Here is a 19042-nt window from a genome sequence, read left to right as displayed (position 1 = left end):
TAATATTTCAATTTGAGAAAGAATATATACACACATATTTTCATGAAAATTACAATTAATATTGTTACAACAAATACATACACTCCATTAGGTTTTATTTCTATATGAAGATAAGATCGTGCTTGCACGTGTATAATCTCGCAGATCTCAAGAAGTTGAAAAGGCGACAGTATCAACAGAAAAGGAAACAAAGCCAGGGGAAGGATGCGACGGCAGCACCTCAGAAAAAGCGTGCTAGAAAAGTGTCCCGCTTAGACGAGGATTATGACACGTTCATTGACAATTTAATGGCACAATTACGGCAACTTCAGCCAATGGCAGTATTAGAACCACTTCTAGGCAGAAATTATGGCGTTTGTCCTATCTTTGGGTCGGGAGATCTAACGAAAATCGGCAGTCAGAAAGATTACAACACCAGAACAGGAGATTTAGTTGGTTCATACGGATCTGCTACATTGCCGGGTGTATCTGATCACTACAACACTCAACCATTCGGTGAATTGGAACCTTTACCACCTCAACAGCCTGCTTCTACTCAGAGAGGATTTTACGATCAAGAATTTCCACCTCTTAAATTGGATGATTGTAAGCATTTAGGTGAAAATGGAAGGAGAAAATGGACTTGAAGAATCTTTTGGTATTAAATACCTTAAAGTAGATCCTATTTAAATTCGCCATTAATGCTCAGTATATCTATTCGCATTATTCATACAATTTAACCATTTGAGTCCCAAAGGCCATTGAAAAAACAGAGTCGAAAAATCCCGTACAGTGTAATAGCGCTTTTCTCAATCGATTGCGAAAAGAAACAAGCGGCACAATAGCGCTCGTCATATTCGTTACTTTATGAAATACATCTATATTATATATGCGTACTATTAGTTTATAAATATTTCAAGTTTTGTTCAATAAAAATTATTGTGAAAATAACAATGAAATACAAAATATTGTTAGTCGTTCGTAGTATTCAAATGTACTGACTTTTCGACACAAAATTTAAACAGCGCGATCGTGCTGCTTGGGACTTAAACGGTTATGTATTATTCATTTAATATATATGTCTCTATTTAGCACTACTCTATTTAATACCTCAGTCTTTCTTAGTTTTCTATTCTATGCATTTTGAATTTACTTTTACTGAACTTAAATCAGTGGCTAAAACCATGTACCGTAGTGAAAAAAAAGAATTAATACTCGTATGTCAACTATTTAACAATAACTAAGACTGTAAACATACGGAGCGGTAAGCGGTAGGTGGGAAAACAAGTGATGACACAGTTGATGACAATTTTGCGATTTAACAGTTATCGCTTTTTGTATGTTCACAGCCTAAGAAAGTTTGAACTCGTGCGTCTGAAATTTTAAGATTGTTTAATTAAAGTTTAGGATCGTTAATGCAAGTCTTATTGCTCTGAATACTATGAACCGAGTCCATCTTTTCTTTGATTTCTGTAATTCCTCTTATATAAGAGAAACTAATAATATTGAATTTTTAGCTGACGATAAGAAAGAAAATTCCTTGTCAATGAACCGTGATATCGATTCTCCTGACACGATAGTCAGTTCATCTTCGCCCGAATGTGTCATTCCGGAATTTATACATCGATTCCCAGGTTTGAGGTTGATTGAAGAGGAGTCGGACGAGGAATCAGATTGGCTGAAACGAGTGTCACCCGTGATACCTTTAATCTCACCGATACCAATTAGATTGAAACCGACGTACGTTGGTAAAGACATCGCAAAACAAGATAAAGAGAATTTAGGAATACCACGGTACATAAGCAATACATTATTTTACGTATCGTGTATGTATACATTATTTGTTTGAGAAGATGTTTGTTGATATTAATAACTTATATAGGCTCGGGAAGTCACCTCCAATACCTTTGAGGGATGGAAACGTAACAGTTACATTAACTTTGAATAGTCAGGCTGCAGACGACATTATGGGAGTACTTAAAGATTTGGCTAATATCTTAAATATAGCTCCTCCCACTGGTTACCAGATCGTAGAACGTACTACCACTCCCCCTAGTCAGAAATTAGGTCTTTATAGAATCAAGGGAAAAGATGGTAAAGAGGGAGGTGTGTATTTCAATGCAATACAAATTACTAACAAAGGTTTTTATAATTTTTATTTATCTCTTTATTATTAAACAAGCAAATGATGTCATAATATACGTGTGAATTTTCAGCTCCAATTGATATACAAAGTATTTTGAACGGCGCCGCCAAATTCTGTCGTCATTGCGATGTTGTGATATTGAATAGCTTAATAAGAAAGAAAGTATCTGATTTACCATTTTTAAGTAAGGAAGAGGCTGAACCCGGTGATGAATTATGTTTCTGTTCAGCAGCCTGTTACATGCAATTTGCGCTTATGCATAGAACACCTTCGAACACGCAAGATAAGGTAACCATCTTGTATGTTAGAATATTATGATAAAGGATATATGTACACCCGTGTCTCAATTTACGCGAAGTATCCGTTCCACGTGGATTCGTTTTACACGATTTTCAATCGCGTAAATGAAGTCTATCAGTACAAAAGAAAAAATATATACATGTATGACGACTAGCACAACGTAATGTACTTTTATTCTTATCTCATACAGCACTGTTTCAACATCTACAAATAAGTTACTGCATACACTTGTTACTTTTGAAACTTCTAGGAAAATTTTTATAGATAGATTTTTATAGATAGATTTTCTGGCCACGTGAATTGTGTTATAATTTACCGCGTAAAAAAGAGTGCCGCGTAAATTGAGAGTCGAGTATATATATATTCAAATTTATATTATATCACTAACGTTATGAATAATTTGATAAATAGTGATCTAACATATTTTTTCGTTCATTAGGCTGCAACTATAGTAGACCATCTATGTCATAAAGTAGATACTAAGATATTGGATGACGATTTTAAGAAAGGGAAAAAATATATGGTCAAACAGCCGGTGGATCATGTTGAAAATATGGAAATTGATCAGACAGAAAAGGAAACCGAAGTGAGGGTAAAAATGGAGAAAGAAGAGCAGGACGTCATCGAGACGAAAGAGGAGATCACAGAAGAGAAACGGCCAAAGAAACATTTGGCTGCGGAAGAGTCTATAACTGAACTGACTGAGATACAACCACCTCTAAAAGTATGGAGAGGTCTACGATATAAGACGTGGTCTGTTGGCTTGATGCAACCTTCAACCAAGTACAAAAAACCAACCGATAAAGAAATTACAGAAGTACGTACATGGATATCTTGAAATAAGGTTTAAATATGCGACTTAGCGTAACATAAGTGTAAAATATAATTCTTTTTTTTAGATGCTTTTCCGAATGGGGGTAACCGTGGTACCTGCCAAAGCGGAAGACAGTCGACGATGCATGTTTTGTCACAGTCAAGGTGATGGTACAGCCGATGGTCCCGCTAGACTTCTTAATTTTGATGTTGACAAATGGGTGCATTTGAATTGTGCCCTTTGGTCGGAAAATGTATATGAAACTGTAAATGGTGCCTTGATGAATCTTGATACCGCTTTGCAACATAGTCTTGTATTAAATTGTATTGTTTGCGAGAAACCGGGAGCTACCGTAAAATGTTTTAAAATGCGCTGCACCAACGTGTACCACCTTGGCTGCGCTGTTAAAGATGGCTGTGTTTTTTATAAGAATAAGGTGAATACCTTAACAATATCATGAACTTATTACGAACCGTGAAGAAATATAAAACTCACCGATATTTAATATAATTTTCAGAGTACCTATTGCTCTCAGCATGTACAAAAGAACGAAAAAGATAACGAATTAACCACGCTTTCCGTGTACAGAAGAGTGTACGTGAATCGTGACGAGAATAGACAAGTCGCAGCTGTGATGCATCATTCGGAACACAATCACCTGCTGAGAGTTGGAAGTCTGATATTTTTAAGCGTCGGACAACTGCTTCCACACCAGCTTGCCAACTTCCATACCCCAAATTACATATACCCCGTCGGATACAAAATCGTTAGATTTTATTGGAGCATGAGACGGCCAAACAAACGCTGCCGTTACGTCTGTTCTATCCATGACGTTTCCGGTCGACCCGAATTTCGCGTCCTGGTGCAAGAACCTTTACAAGAGGATGTTGAACTTCGCGACGCTACTCCTCGCGCTGTTTGGAGCAGAATACTCGAACCTCTCGCTGAGCTACGAAGATCAACGCACAGCGTCCAACTATTTCCGCGTTACGTTTCCGGCGAGGATTTGTTTGGACTTACCGAACCAGCGGTCGTCCGTGTTCTCGAAAGTCTTCCAGGCATTGAAACTCTGACCGATTACAGATTTAAATACGGTCGAAATCCCTTATTAGAATTACCGTTAGCGATCAATCCCACCGGCAGCGCAAGAACGGAAGCTCGTCTTCGCAATCAGCTCCCTTGGAAGAGGCCTCACACGCAGCGCACAGGCTCATCGGCCCGAGCAGCCTTTGTTCCAACCGCTACTGTCGCGGGCGAAGTGGCGTGCCCCTATTCTAAACAATTTGTGCACTCGAAGAGTTCTCAGTACAAAAAGATGAAGCAAGAGTGGCGGAACAACGTATATCTGGCGCGCTCCAAAATCCAAGGTCTTGGTCTTTATGCTGCGCGTGATCTGGAGAAACACACAATGGTGATTGAATACATCGGAGAAATCATTCGTACTGAATTGGCCGAGACTAGGGAAAAGCAGTATGAAGCAAGGGTAGGTTTCTCTTTAGTTGACTAGCGTGTATCAGAGAACAATGCTATAAATAATATAAGGTGTACGATACACTTTTGATTTTATACGTGCGATACGTACTTGCTTAAGGGGGCGAAGAAAAGGAATTAAGGATTTGGTTGAAAGCAATTTTAGAAATATATTTATTACAGAATCGTGGTATTTATATGTTTCGCTTGGATGAAGAGAGAGTGGTCGATGCCACGTTGTGTGGTGGTCTCGCAAGGTACATCAATCACTCTTGTAACCCGAATTGTGTTGCTGAAATCGTTGAGGTTGAACGTGATCTTAGAATCATAATCTTTGCAAAACGGAGAATCTCACGTGGCGAGGAGGTACGTATCTTTTGATTCACGCTAGATAATCTTGTCATAATTAACTTAAAAAAGAAAGAGATTTATATAACATTGTTCCTTGCAGCTGGCATATGATTACAAATTCGACATTGAAGATGACCAGCACAAGATAGCATGCGCGTGTGGCGCGCCTAACTGCCGCAAGTGGATGAACTAAAAAGCTCGATCCACCGTTGTTATTGTTACTACGTTATTGGGTAGGTTTTACATGAAGAAAAAATTATATATATATATTATATATATAATAGACACATTATTTAATTTGTAAAGTGCCATTGCAGTTTGACTAATTGATTCATAGTGAAGTTGGTGCTATGCCATCACAACATTCCTCCAAAGTTGTACAATATTAGTTTTACTTTACAAAACATAGAAACATTGATCGCTTGTATATTACGGACACTCTTTAAGAACGCGACACAAAGTAATTGCAAAAAAAATAAATTTTATGGGTCGTGTGTATGTATACAGGAAGTTTGTATCTTTGTATGTTGAGTAGAGTCAACGTTTAGTTGGCCGATATTGTAATATAAATCGTTTATTAATTATTATTGCATACACATTGCACTGTATCTGTAAATAAGTAGAGGTCCATGTTATTTTGAATCACCAGATGAATTATGTAAAGTAACAGTATCTAATTTAGAATTATATACGATTATGACTATATATATATATTTCATTATATGATAATAAATCCGTACAAAATCTACTGATCTATTTCGTTTTTGTAAATACCTTTTTTTTGTGTGTAATTCGATCTATTAGCGTTTAGTAGATAAATTATATAATCGTCGTTCTATTTCAAGTCTTTTACCATGATAAATATTAGCTTCAAAGTCGCAAAGTATTTATGCATTTTAATGAATCGTAACAATTCAAAAGACTTCTAAATCCAATCTAGAACTGCAAATTACATCAGAGAAAATATTTCTTCCATTGTCAAATAATATCTTTTTGCATAAGCAGTTTATATACAAATTGCGAATTCATATGCAAATCCTGTATATATCTTTACTGAATCTATAAAGATTTTAAAGTACGTAACTACAGTAAAATGCAATGACATAATGTAAAAGAGCCAAATTTATTCTTTATCAGCAAATTACATAGAAATCAATTTTCATGAAATAATTTTATAGCAAAATATTGAAGTTTCGACTTTAACGTATTATTTATCAGGTAACAAGAGAAATATTTATGAAATTGTACATTGCATTTAATTTGTTTAATTTGTAACAAAAGGATGTATAAGGAGAAAGTAGTTTAAGGAGAGAGGAATAAAGAAAAAAAACACAAAACGAGAACAGATCACGTTCACAATTTTATTTTCGTAACTGTAAAATAATATTTACAAAGGAATATATATATTTCATGTACGTGAAGTACACAGTCGTCTTCAAGTTTCGGTTAGTATAAGAAAAAGAGATACAACAAAACTAAAATAATATGTACAATGAGTATTTAACTGTAAGAATGTGTCATGATTAGTTTATATAGAACAAATTATGTCTGACGATATCTTTGAGAGATTTGATTGTGCAATTGAATATAAAAAGGGAGAAAAAGAAAAACAACTGACAAAATCTTCGATAAACTTTTCGTATTTGTAAACGTAGCTACTGTATGAACACTCGGGAGATAAATCAGGCAGAAAGAGAGCAATATAATTACGCAGTATGCAAAAATATGCAATAATATACAAAACAAAACAAAAAAAAAAAAAAGAAAAAAAGAAAGAAAATAAAAGCGGGTAGTGACGTAATCGGCGAAATATATACGAACGTAAATGCGAAGAAGAAATACATTGTAAGAAAAAATGTATTTTTAAATGCGATTCTTTGGCATTTATGCACGATATGATTGTAAGGCGGTCTAAACGTTACAACACCGTGTGATCTATGTACAATTTAAAAAAAGTAACTATCACCTTAAGCGTAAAAGTAAGTTTGAAGACAAGGTACAACGCTTATAAAAAAGAAAATCACTTGTGTAGATTATTATCGACGACTCAGACAGCAATATTGAGTTTATGAAGTTTGTTATATATATGAAAAACAAAGTCAGCTTTTCGCAAATTTTATAAATTCATACTCGATTGGTATACTGCGCAGTAAAACCTATATTCTAATTGTATATTGTATATTCTTTCTAACACAATGATTAATGGAGCGAGAATTTTTCGAGTATTTTATCTAACAAAAGAAAAAAAAGGATGAACGAGAAATATATATATTACATATATATAATATATATATAATATACATATATATTACATATATATAATATATAATATATATAATATACATATATATTGCATATATACAATATACATATATATATTGCATATATATAATATACATATATATTACATATATATAATATATAATATATATAATATACATATATATATTATATATAAGTAAGGGAAAGCTTTATCACGTTGAGCGATATCTTTTGCTTTTAATATAGTACAATTGTAATGGCAATCCATGCAACTTGTCCTGAACTTCATGTGTTTATTAAATTTCGTAGCTGATAGTTGTATATTTGTGTAAAAACGTCTTACTCGATAATTCCTTAACGTAACATTGAGTTTCCTTGATCAATGTAACGAGCGATTCTCGAGAGAGTAACTGATCACTTAGATTTCTTTTTTTTTTCACAACATCTTTCCTTTCCAACCTTTGATCTTTCGCAACAAGATCAATTAGAAAATCTTCGTTAGGTAAGACTTAATCGAGGTGACGTTAGTACCAGTTTGTAATTAAATCTTGAGGCATGTCATAATTTTAAGAATTAAGTTGTAATAAATTTGTTTGATGATAATCTGATGGTATAACTTTGTTTCTTCAGGGAGTTTCATTTCAATCAAATATTTTATCCTCCATCGCGATTAAAACAAAAGTATTCTATGATTAAAATTGCATTCTTTAATCAGTTCTGTAATAGTGGAAAATGATCTTGAGAAATTTTCTAGCATTTCCATAATACTTTTCAACATTACTTTGTTTCACATCTGACAACAGATTTAGTTGATAATTCTTTTGGTGCAAAATAAAGATTCTCTTAAATAATAGATGCCTATTAATGTAACAACTAGGAACAATGAATTCCAACATTGACAAATTTTCATTAAAAAAAGAAAAAAATTTTAACGTTACTTCTGTGCACGTTGAAACAGTTTTGGTGATGGTCTGCTGTCTTCATTCACGATGACACTGGCTCAATCCTGTTGCATGCAATAAATTAATAAAATCATTAAACAAATATAAAATAATATATACAGTACAAGTGAAGTTCTAACATATATATTTAAAGAAATTGAAGTCCATAAGAAAAATGAAGTCAAATTTTGTACATTAACACGAAATCTGTAGACGATATAATTAGACTCATTTCTAAATTTTCAAAAATAATTGAATTGAATTTGTATTAATACTACCTAGTAGCAAAATTTTCTCTTCTGAATACTTTATACATTTTAAATATATTACATATATGAAAGAAAATATTAGTTTCAAATGAATTTCTTTTCAATATAAATTATATAAAGTTCGTATATAAATAGTTGCAATTTTATTCCTTTCATGCTTACTGATGCAACTCTACAACTGAAGGTATATGAGAAGTATTAAAGAAAAGTATTACAAAGCAAATTAATTGTATAGAGTGCATAGTTCATGCAATTGTAATAATTACTGGTAATAATATTATTGATTTCATTTTGTATAATGTTGTTCGTAGTAACGTTATTAAGCCACATACTATCACATTAAAGCACATACAGTGCTCCCATTTCTTTCATAAATGATATACAAATAAGAAAGCTAAACATAATATTAATGTAATACTAGCTACCAAAAGTACCATTAATTTTGTGCATGCATAAAATATTGTGACGTGCAAAATAAGGCAAGATACTGAGCAATATCAATAAAAAAATACGTATCATGTACACATAGTGTATTAGTAAAGTACCTACTGGTATTTAAAACTGTGGGATTATGTATGAAAGTTGCGAATCTATTTAATTTGGAGACTGTTTATCTTTATTGCCATTAGCTTCATATAGTTTATAATAATCGTTATATTATCCACATATAATACAGTTTTATGTACAAGGGGTCTAGTGTACACTATGATTAGATGTAGTGAACGACTTCTCGAGAACGATACAAAAGAATGGTATTTAATAAATAGTAAACAGATAATATCAAAGCGACTACCTACAATCAAAATACAAAAGTAACGAAATAGAGCTTTTACTGATTTATGCTTAAGAATTAATGTATTCGTACTGAGCAGCAACATGATTTACAGGAACCATATCTAAAAACGCTAATTCGACTAGTCAATGAACAGATTTGTTTTGGTGTTCTCTAAGAGAGAAATTTCATTGGAATGCTTGCAATTGATTAATACAAACGTTATACTAAAAATCTGCTAAACATTGTTTAAAATAGCTAAACTTTGTTCAACATAATCGCACAAAACCATGTATTTTGATTTCTTTCTCTCTCTAACTGAATGGTAAGAAATTAGTAAGTCCTAATACTGCTTTTTCCAAGAGTATAGAAGAGTATCGCTTGATTAAATCCAGAATACAGGCATAAAATAATTACGTAACACTTGCAAGAGTGCCTTTTCTACCATAAAATAAATTATGTGTATAGCTAGTAACTATAAGTAATATCAACAATATATAATCAGTTTAAAAGAAACGTATCAATTGTTCAAGTACTATAACATATTAACTATAAGTATTATCAAAGAATTACATTTTGCACGATATATAACATATAAATATTATTTTTATATATTAATAAAAACCTATTATTTTTCTAAAAATCATTAAAACGCTGAAAGAAGCACCAAGTCAGTTACGTAATACTTTTTATGCAAGAACAATCGTGTGTATACATATACATATATTCGTATATATGTACACGGTATACATATACATACATGTATATATATATATACGTTACTGGATAATTTTCATTTAAAAAGGCTAGAATAATTTCGATAACTTGCTACTTGTTATGCACCTAAACGTAAAGTCGGAACAGTGATTAGAATAAGGTGAGGCCCTACGGTAGTCCTTATCTGCGATATTTTTATGCCGAGAAACGAAGGACTCGATTTCTCTCGTGATTTTTTCTTCCACTTTTATGTTTTTACTCTCCATTTTATTATATTCGTCGTTGTCGACTAAAACTACCGGAATAACGTTGTTCTTTTCGTATCAACCAATTTACCAAAAAACCGCAAAAAGCAACAGCGCGCGATCACAGAAAAAACACGTGCACGATGATTCACTTTCCTCGATCGCGAGGATCGGGCACACGCATAAATCGATCACGCAAAACACATGGAAAAATCGGTGGATGCGGATGAATTAGAATACAAAGACGCGAAACGTATTCGCGGCAAATATACCAAATACAAAAATATATCGTACATTTACGCGTGTAAAATGGCTGATACAGAATTTTCGTCGCAACTGAACAGCTTCGAGCCGGGAATACGCGCCTAGTTAGATTTATATCCAGTCTTTAATTTCATAATACATCGCCGTATTGTTAACATATCATCCAGCGTATCAAATCGCCTTTGTTGAAACCAACAAATGAAAACTGGAAACTACGGCAAAACAACACGCCGTTCTCAACTACCTTTCATTTTTCTCCTCTCGTTTCCAACAAAACGCATGTACCTTTCACTACTTATTTCGATTAGTCTCGTTTATTAGAAAATAAATACATCTATTCAACCTTTAAATAAATAGTCAAAAACACGTGCAGAATACCTTGAAATTTCGCGGTATATCCCATCCTTGACATTAATGATCTATAAAAATGCTGTACGCGAGACTCTTCGGCTGATAAAAAGGTCTAGGTCCTTAGGCGGTAAACAAAAAAGACAATGGAAGTCGCGATTGATCATGGAGATATATCGAGAACAGTCTGTCGTTACATTCTACTGTGAGTAGCACACAAAAACAAAAAGAAATAAAAAGAAAAAAAAAAATACGTAAACATAAAAAAATAAAAGCAAATGCACCCACATAATGTGTTACCCTTGGTGAAACTTTCTCGAAATAGCAAGAGAAGAGGACATATTACTTCACGCCACCTGTTACCCGACATAACTAGTTAAATATTTGTTATAAAATTGTTAGCAGCGAACTGAAAAGCGGAAAGCATGAGGAAATGCTCGTGTAAGATACTGGTTTCTTTCATTTTTACGTACGAAGATAGACACAGTTTGGTATAGCAACAAAATACCGTACAATTGTCTTCTTTCCTTTTTTCTTTCTTCTGCTTTTTCATGGCGTGATTTTACAATTTCGTTTAGGTCACTTCTGTACAATATTATGTCACTCTTAATACAGAAAAGTTCGATCGAGTTTTACGATACATTTAAAAATCGCAGATGTAGCTGTTTGTCCTCTGTACAGGTAGATTTACGTTCGGATGAATTAAACGATGGTCATAGTTTATGAATATCGTTCCGGCCAATGGAATATTGTTCTATACATAACTGGTCTTATCTTCAGTCAAGGCACGAGTCTTGAATCGGACCTTGCCAAGTCTTTGTCAACGCTTTAACAAACTACTCGGGTATAATTAGTGAACCATTTACACTATTACTGCGTTAGGTGCGAACCCTGACCCAATCACCAGTTTGTTAGCCGGTCTCTCGCATGGGCGCCTAGAACAGCAGCTTCCTATATAATGAATATGAAGTTTCAACAACGACATATTCATTAAAATTTGGAAACAAGAAAGCAAGAAAGTAAACGGATATCAAATAATATTACGATAAGAGGGAAAAATAAACGATTCAACGATAAAGATCGAAGTGGCTGCTGTAGCAGAACGCCGAACGAATGCTAGCACTACCGGTTTGTTTTCTTTTAATGGCCGCTGATAAGTTTACGATTAAATATAGTAAAAGAGAATGGTGAGTACACAATACGCGCGCACTCGCGCGCAGCAAAGTACAGTACTTAACAAGTGATGCGTCGAATACATCGTTAGGTATTTTTTCGTTAATATTCTCTCCCGAATTTCAGCTGTTGCTTCTGCCTGCGTGCGCAGGTCAGATTAGACCACACATGCTGAAAAGACACCCATCACACGTCAACCAATGTCCCCGCCGTAGTCCTGACCGTTTAGCAGATTACGGTTGTAAATGGCAGCCCTGTAACTGTACCTATTTATGGCTGGCCGATCGGGAACGGGCGGCGGTATCAGTGCCACTTCGGAGTTCAGCAAGGCCCCGCTACCCTCATCCACCTCACCGATACTGCTCTCCACCAGCGACGGTTCTACCTCCGTGAATGCCAACCTGGATCGTAACAGGTACGCGTATGTTTTATACCTCTTCAGCTGCAATGATAAACATGCGAAAATTTAGAGATGTCACGAATGGGTATCATTAAAAATTGTCTTAATAGTTAAGCGACAAATTTCATTAACCTGGAATGCCTATTAAAACCATACAATATTAGGAATAAATTCTTCTCGTGTAAGTAGCTGTTGATTAACGTAGAAGTGAAAAGAGGTCGACGGGAACTGGAATACGAGAACAGCACACTGATATTAAAGTTATGTAACTGGTTCAGAATGAGGGAACATAAAATATAACGCGGTGAAAGTACCGCGAATTTTCTTTTTCTCATCGGACGTTGTGCAATTCGAGCTTCGATTCGATAAAATATTTTACGAGATGCAGCCAATGAAAACCAATTCTATCGCGTTCTAAGAATTTCTAGAAATCTCTACGCTACGCCTACCAAAACATCTATTGATGTAATCAGAAATACTTAAAGAATTTTTAATATACATAAGGAGAATATATTTAAATGATACTATAAATTATAAACATCTAATTTCTTTTTAAGAAAAAGGTTGATAGCGGATACTATACATTACCTCGTGATGTAAGTAGGCATCTTTTTCCTTATAATTCTGTACAGTGAGAGCCTTAGCTCCTCTCTCAGGCGGATGTCGTCTGTGCTCCTCCAGTTCAGTCTCCAATTTGCTCACCCTCTCCTCATGGTCCCGTAACTGTTCTCTCTGACAACACGTCAAAAAAATCCAACAAACCGTCATTTAACGCGCAACCCACGATGGAAGAAGAATCACGAGACAGAATCTATCTTTCTACTTTTTTTTGTTCGTTTAAGACTGGTATTAATTTAATACGTTTTTTACACTACACTCTGTACGACGATTCTAATTCTGCTGTCCGAATCTCGAGTACGAGAACTTAGAGAACGGAGTTCGCTTCGGGGATAGTAGAGGAAGGCTTGCAAATAAAGAAACAACGAAGACAAGATTATATTCGTTTGCGTGGCCGAGCAGAAGAAACCACTTTTCTTAATCTCTTCGATCTTACGAACACTACTCACAGGAGATAATTTCGTGTGGCTACACGGAAGCAGAGGCCGTTGAAATTTTCGCTGAGAACCCACCGCTCCTGCTAGTGGCTGGCAAGAAAAACTGGCGCACACGAAGTTGATCGTGTCTATCCACGACTGCAGTTCTTTGGAATCACTGAAAATATTCAGTTTCAACCCGTCATACCGATTCACGTTATTAATTGCGTTACAACGATTTAATTTGGTAAAAGATAATTACCTCGTTTGGAAGAGATACTCTGCTTGATCAGCAGTCTGTAACCTGAAGACGTGTTCCTTCTTCGTGTAATCGGACGCTTTGGTGGCTAACGCGTGATGAATGCGTATCGCGTTGTGCAAACTATCGTTACGGAAGCCATGCTCGTCTTTGTGCAAATATAATACAAGTTCCCTCAATGTACAATAATACATCTTCCAGCCGCGTTTGCCGAACGGTGCTAAAAAACCAGTTAAATAACATTTGTATTTCGTTACATTGCAAAATATACGGGATACACATTAGAAATATCAATGAACGATATTTGAATTTCAAATAATTACGAGATGCAGATGAAATTAATCGACATGGCTAATAATTGTCGAATCACGTCAACGCGATTCTTATTTCTTAGATCATGGCACATATTTGAAATTATGTGAGAAAGAAGATGTATCAGAGATCATATAAAATGCATTACTCTTCTTTCCGTTGGAATCGAAACAACATTTCCGCATAACGTATCCCTTCTTAAACTCCGTAGCACCCGTAACATTTGGCACGTCGAGAAACGGATTTCCGGTACCAGATATAGCTGGACCGTCACCCTGTTGGATCGCCTGATTCGCAGTTTCATCCCCTTCCTCGTCTCTGAACAGCCAATAAGTCCCACTATACTATAGTATCTCTACGAGTATCTTACAATAATAGGAAAATTTTATATTTAGAAATTCGATGAAACTCACAAGGCCCATTCCAAGGGGAACGATTTGATGGCATTGTAAAGCTGTTTCAGCACCTCTCTGGGGAAGTTATCGCCGTCGTTCAGTTCCGAGAGGTTTTCGATAAATTCGTTACACGACATCTTTCTACCGATATTCTGACCGTGTAGGTCGGTATTGAGCAGCATTATGGCGCAGGTTAAGGTATGAACAGCGTCTGAAATTAACGAAACAAGCGAGTAAATAAATATAAACCATCGGCGTGTACAAGGATGCAACAGAAGTGAATGTTTACCCTGAGAATTAAATGCACCCGGATTACAATCGAGAAATCTCTTGGAGAAATGTACAAGAACCCTCTCTCTTTCCTGGGTCTCCCCAGTCAAAGAGAACTGGGCAAGGAACTTTCTGAGAGCCACGTCCAGCGTGTCCCGTTCGAAGCTGAAGTATCTCAAGTATTCTTCGGCTACCGCTCTACTAAAGTCGTTGCTGCAATGCCCAAACGAGACAACATCTTATAACATCTTCAAAACAATTTCAAACATGAATTCGCTAGGTAAACCTTGGTATTCCGCTCAAACATGCTTGAGCCTTCTGGGAATATTTGTTAAACTGATATTATTTAGACTCCAAATTGAAATAAAAAACGAGCCAGTTGATTATTGGTAGGTGAATTCCTAAAATACGATCATTCTTCCAGAAGTGATTTAGATTTCGTTTGATGCGAACTGCGCTGAGAAGTTGCAAAATAAAATTAGGCGTTTTACAATCATTGCCGATCACAAGTATCAGAGTCCTGTTCTCTTACATTCTCGGCTTACATTTATCGAAAAGCTCTAATAAATTTTACTATAATAAGTATTTTACATTGTGAGATATATGTGCGAACATATAATGCGAATCAAATGATACATCTAAAATGAAATAGTTAAAAAATAGATAGTTCTTTGGTTTGAATGTTTGGAACGATAAACGAATAATAAACCTAGACCCGACCGAGATTATTCTGAAAAATCTCATAAAAATTTCAAGTCGTTTCTTTAGTCCGTAAAGTGTGTACGTACTTTTTGCTAAGATGTCTAGAGACGTCAGACTTTTTGAAGCCGTCCAAGGAGTATAGCCTCTTGGCCAATCGAACTGCCGATGGTAGGTCCACCGCTTTCGGACTGTAATGGAAGCTGTGCAAACTTTCGATGTCGCTCTCTTCGTCCGCAGACTGCGGCGGTGATGCGCCTCCGTGCTTGTCCTCGTAGTTACCGATGTTCAGAGCTTCGTTCTCGTCCTCGCTCTCCTTCAGCTCCTACAGAGAGGAAATATAAGATGAAAGAGATAAAGAACAAAATGGGCACGTAAAGTAACACCCATTTTGCGGTCGCATTTTGACACCGATACGACTCTAACAGGAATGACGACCACTTCCAGGAAATATACTGTACGCGAGCAGAAATATCGAAGTAAGCGTGTAATTTTATAAATTTATTTACGTTACATCAAAGAAATCTCGTGCTATGCCGCGAAGGAGAATTCCAAGAATCTTTCTCTTCGCTACTGTTTTAGATTTTGCGATTTTACGAACTTCGCACAAGTCGATATATTTATAACATTGTTTTCTTCTTACGAGTCAATACGATAAGTAGTAAAGTTGCATGTTTTAAGAAAGAAACGGATAGACGTGAGTAATAGACATATTGATAGACATTTCGCAATGACGATTCACGACGGGAAAAGGACTTGCACTTGTCTCTTATCCAAGATCTTCTCTCGAACCAATCTCAAGCTTCACCTCACGAACCTATATTCCCAAGAACTGTAAAGATTGTAAAACCGAAGAAACGAATGTCGTACCTGATACCCGACGAACTCAGGCGTGGTATTGCCAGTCGGCCGTTGCACGGTATTCTGCGCGGTGGACGTGGGCACGAGTTCCGGATTGCTGAGATTGCCCCGTCGCCTATTCTGCCTGGGACTGGTGTTCCTCGCCGCGGTGGCGTCCTTGTCCGGCCCCTTCACCTGTATCACTATCCTATGCTCGGTATTTTCCTGCGCCGGTGTATACGCGTTCGACGCCGGTGGTACAGAAGCAGCCGCCGCTGCCGCCTTCAACCTCCTCTGCGGTGGCTCGCTGGCAAGTATCGTCGAGTCACTGTCACTCGGATCACTGACCATCATGATATCGCGTGCACTGAGTATGTCCATAGTTTCCTCGTCGTTGTAGTCGGGACTGGACATGTTGCTGATAGCCTCGGACTGGCTGAGATCACCGTTGGTGGGATGAAGGCCGGAGGCCGAGGAGGTGGTCCCGTCGCCGGAGGGGCCCAGGGCTGAGGCGCTGGTGCCCGTGGGTACCGGCGGTGGGAACCTACGGGATCCAGAATTGGAGGACATGACGGAGGACGAGACCGAGGTAGGGGAGGTTGGCGATAAGGATCTTTGGGGACTAGTTCCCTCCGTCGAGGAGCTACTCGACGAAGATTGCGAGGAGCTGCCGTTCTGACAGCAGGAGGTGCGCTCCGAGGCGGACGGCGAGCTAACTGGCGCGTTGTACGTCCAGACGATTCGATCGCTGGACAGACCCTGGCCGCTGTCAGGTCGAGTGTCCAACAGGGTGTTCAAGCTGGACGTGACGTCGTCGTCAATGTCAATGTCCACCGCGCTCATTGACGGATCCTTTTGGAATTGCAAGTGGTCCTCGGAGCGCGAGGTGCGAACGAAGCCGCTCGAATAACCGAAACTCGCGGCATTTTGTTTGCTAGTATCGCTCTGGCCTGGACACTGGCCGCTCTCACGTTTGCTGATCCCGACCGGTGAGGTGCTGGCCGAATTTGAACCGGTACACTTGTAAGCACGGTGATGGCCCAGCATCTCGTTAGGACTGGTCGGTACCGAGTTATGATGGTGGTGATTGTGGTGATTATGGTGATGGTGGGTATGATGATTGTTGTACCTCAGCGAGTCGACCTTCTTCTGGTGCTTCGGGAGCAGGCCGCTGCTCTGCTGCGTGCGCGACAGGTTCAGCATTAGATCGCCGGTCATCATGTACGCTTCGAACCTGCATTCATCGCGTTATTCGTTAGTTATCTTAAGCTTGTATATCGGTGAGGTTTGATCTAGCTTTTGTCTGCTGATACGATTGATTCTACTGAAAAAAGGAAATCGATAAGACGGAGAAGCGACACAGGTGACCAAGTCTTCGATCATGCGTTCCTTCTGTCTGGTGATACGAGTAATCGTAGTTGAAAAGGAAAATTGACGAGGAAGAAAATCTGTACAAACGATCTGTGCAAACATGTATATTCATACACGAAAATGGAATAAATTCCATTTGGTGAAAGGCTCGACGCTTCTCCGAGATCTACCGGTATACACGTTACGAATACCATGAAAACATCGTAAGAAGAAAATGTTAAAAAAATCGCGTAATACTGTTCAGAAGCTTTCTCTCTTGAGAAAAAGAATCCCATGAAAGAGAAATTCCCTACCTAGGCGTATTCTTCTGCCTGGAGAACTTATCGCCGGAGAGAGGCTCCCATTGGGCACGTTCTTCCTCCTTGAAACTATCCACTGGCGGAAGTAGCGCTTCTAGTTCAGAGGATCCGGAAGCGTCACTGTAGGATCCGTTGCTTCTCGTCGCATACTGTTTCGCGGCAGTCGGTTCCTGTGGCGAGCCACCCGGAAGTTCTGGTGTTCCTGGCTTTCTTGGTTCCATATCTTCGCCGTTACCCGATGACACCGGCCTGGGGTTATTCGGGAAGGTCATTGCCTCGTGAGAGATTTTGGTCGAATCCGTCTCGTCGCATGCCGGCTGTCCCGGTGACAACAGCCGACGCACGTGAGCTTTTATTGCAGGATCTGAGGAAATTACGTGGCTATCTTATCCGCTGGCTTCGATAATCGCGATTATTCTGTTCAGCGACTGTTCTGAGACGAGAAAATTACTCATCTTCTGATTAAAGATATAGATTTATAGATAAAGATTAGATTTGTCATCGAAGCAATAAATTTTATCAATTTTCAGAAAGTTTCAAAACTTTCGTAAGTCGCTGCGGATTGTCGGTCGAGTTGTGAGTTTCTCGTTCTGTTATGACTTGTCTGTTGGGTTTTTTGGTTTGATAAATGCGTCGGTGATATCAGGAAGTTGTTTCAGATCAGAGGAATTAAAAGGAAGAATTACATGTTTTGTGTGTTTCGTCGATTCAACACAGGTATCTAATGGATAAAGATTGTGAAACTATCGTGAGAAGTATGTCGGTGCTTCAAATTTGCTGATGTTTCGACAGAAAGAAACTCGAGCGAAGGGTAATTTTATTGGTTTCGTATGAATAATCCCTAGGCGACTTTACATTATCGTAAAAGAATTGCGTTTAAGTTTGCGATTAGAAATTCTTTAATATATCAATCGTCGAATTCTCTATGTTTCATTGAAAGAACGAATCAAAGAATTAATTAAGAAATCGCCACAACTACTATTACACAGAACAGAGAAGCTAAGTTTCTCTTTATCCACAAAAATTTCTCGCCAATCAAAGGACCGTGATCAAAAACAAACTTTTCACAACTGAAACAATATTCCAAATCTTCCAACGTATATTCGAACTCT

At 37.3% G+C, this 19042-nt stretch overlaps 2 protein-coding genes across 24 annotated transcripts in view; one reads left to right on the top strand and one right to left on the bottom strand.

Moving 5' to 3' along the window:
- LOC138184443 (histone-lysine N-methyltransferase 2C) overlaps positions 1-7277 on the top strand; it is a 28927-nt gene extending 21650 nt beyond the window's left edge. For 13 of the 15 annotated variants that reach the window (XM_069122397.1, XM_069122399.1, XM_069122398.1 and 10 more), the window contains 9 exons: positions 145-585; positions 1497-1773; positions 1862-2121; positions 2196-2413; positions 2865-3242; positions 3325-3675; positions 3757-4722; positions 4893-5075; positions 5161-7277. In XM_069122397.1, the coding sequence (XP_068978498.1) occupies positions 145-585; positions 1497-1773; positions 1862-2121; positions 2196-2413; positions 2865-3242; positions 3325-3675; positions 3757-4722; positions 4893-5075; positions 5161-5253 (3167 nt within the window). In that variant the 3' untranslated portion in view covers positions 5254-7277. The remainder of the gene's footprint in view (positions 1-144; positions 586-1496; positions 1774-1861; positions 2122-2195; positions 2414-2864; positions 3243-3324; positions 3676-3756; positions 4723-4892; positions 5076-5160) is intronic. The other 2 variants (XM_069122413.1, XM_069122405.1) reach the window with 1 other exon arrangement.
- A 226-nt stretch (positions 7278-7503) lies between these two features.
- Positions 7504-19042, bottom strand: part of Efa6 (Exchange factor for Arf 6) — an 81586-nt gene continuing 70047 nt past the window's right edge. For 4 of the 9 annotated variants that reach the window (XM_069122702.1, XM_069122708.1, XM_069122704.1 and 1 more), the window contains 10 exons: positions 17925-18294; positions 16291-17494; positions 15510-15745; positions 14741-14934; positions 14470-14662; positions 14205-14395; positions 13748-13964; positions 13519-13663; positions 13040-13183; positions 8346-12493 (listed from right to left, as the gene is read on the bottom strand). In XM_069122702.1, the coding sequence (XP_068978803.1) occupies positions 12245-12493; positions 13040-13183; positions 13519-13663; positions 13748-13964; positions 14205-14395; positions 14470-14662; positions 14741-14934; positions 15510-15745; positions 16291-17494; positions 17925-18294 (3143 nt within the window). In that variant the 3' untranslated portion in view covers positions 8346-12244. The other 5 variants (XM_069122703.1, XM_069122705.1, XM_069122706.1 and 2 more) reach the window with 4 other exon arrangements.

This window comes from Bombus flavifrons, chromosome 10 (assembly GCF_040668555.2).
Source record: "Bombus flavifrons isolate JBK064 chromosome 10, iyBomFlav1_principal, whole genome shotgun sequence".
In the NCBI taxonomy this organism is placed as follows: Eukaryota; Metazoa; Arthropoda; class Insecta; order Hymenoptera; family Apidae; genus Bombus; species Bombus flavifrons.
Note: the sequence above shows the minus strand (reverse complement) of the source record. Positions and strands in the feature narration are given on the sequence as shown.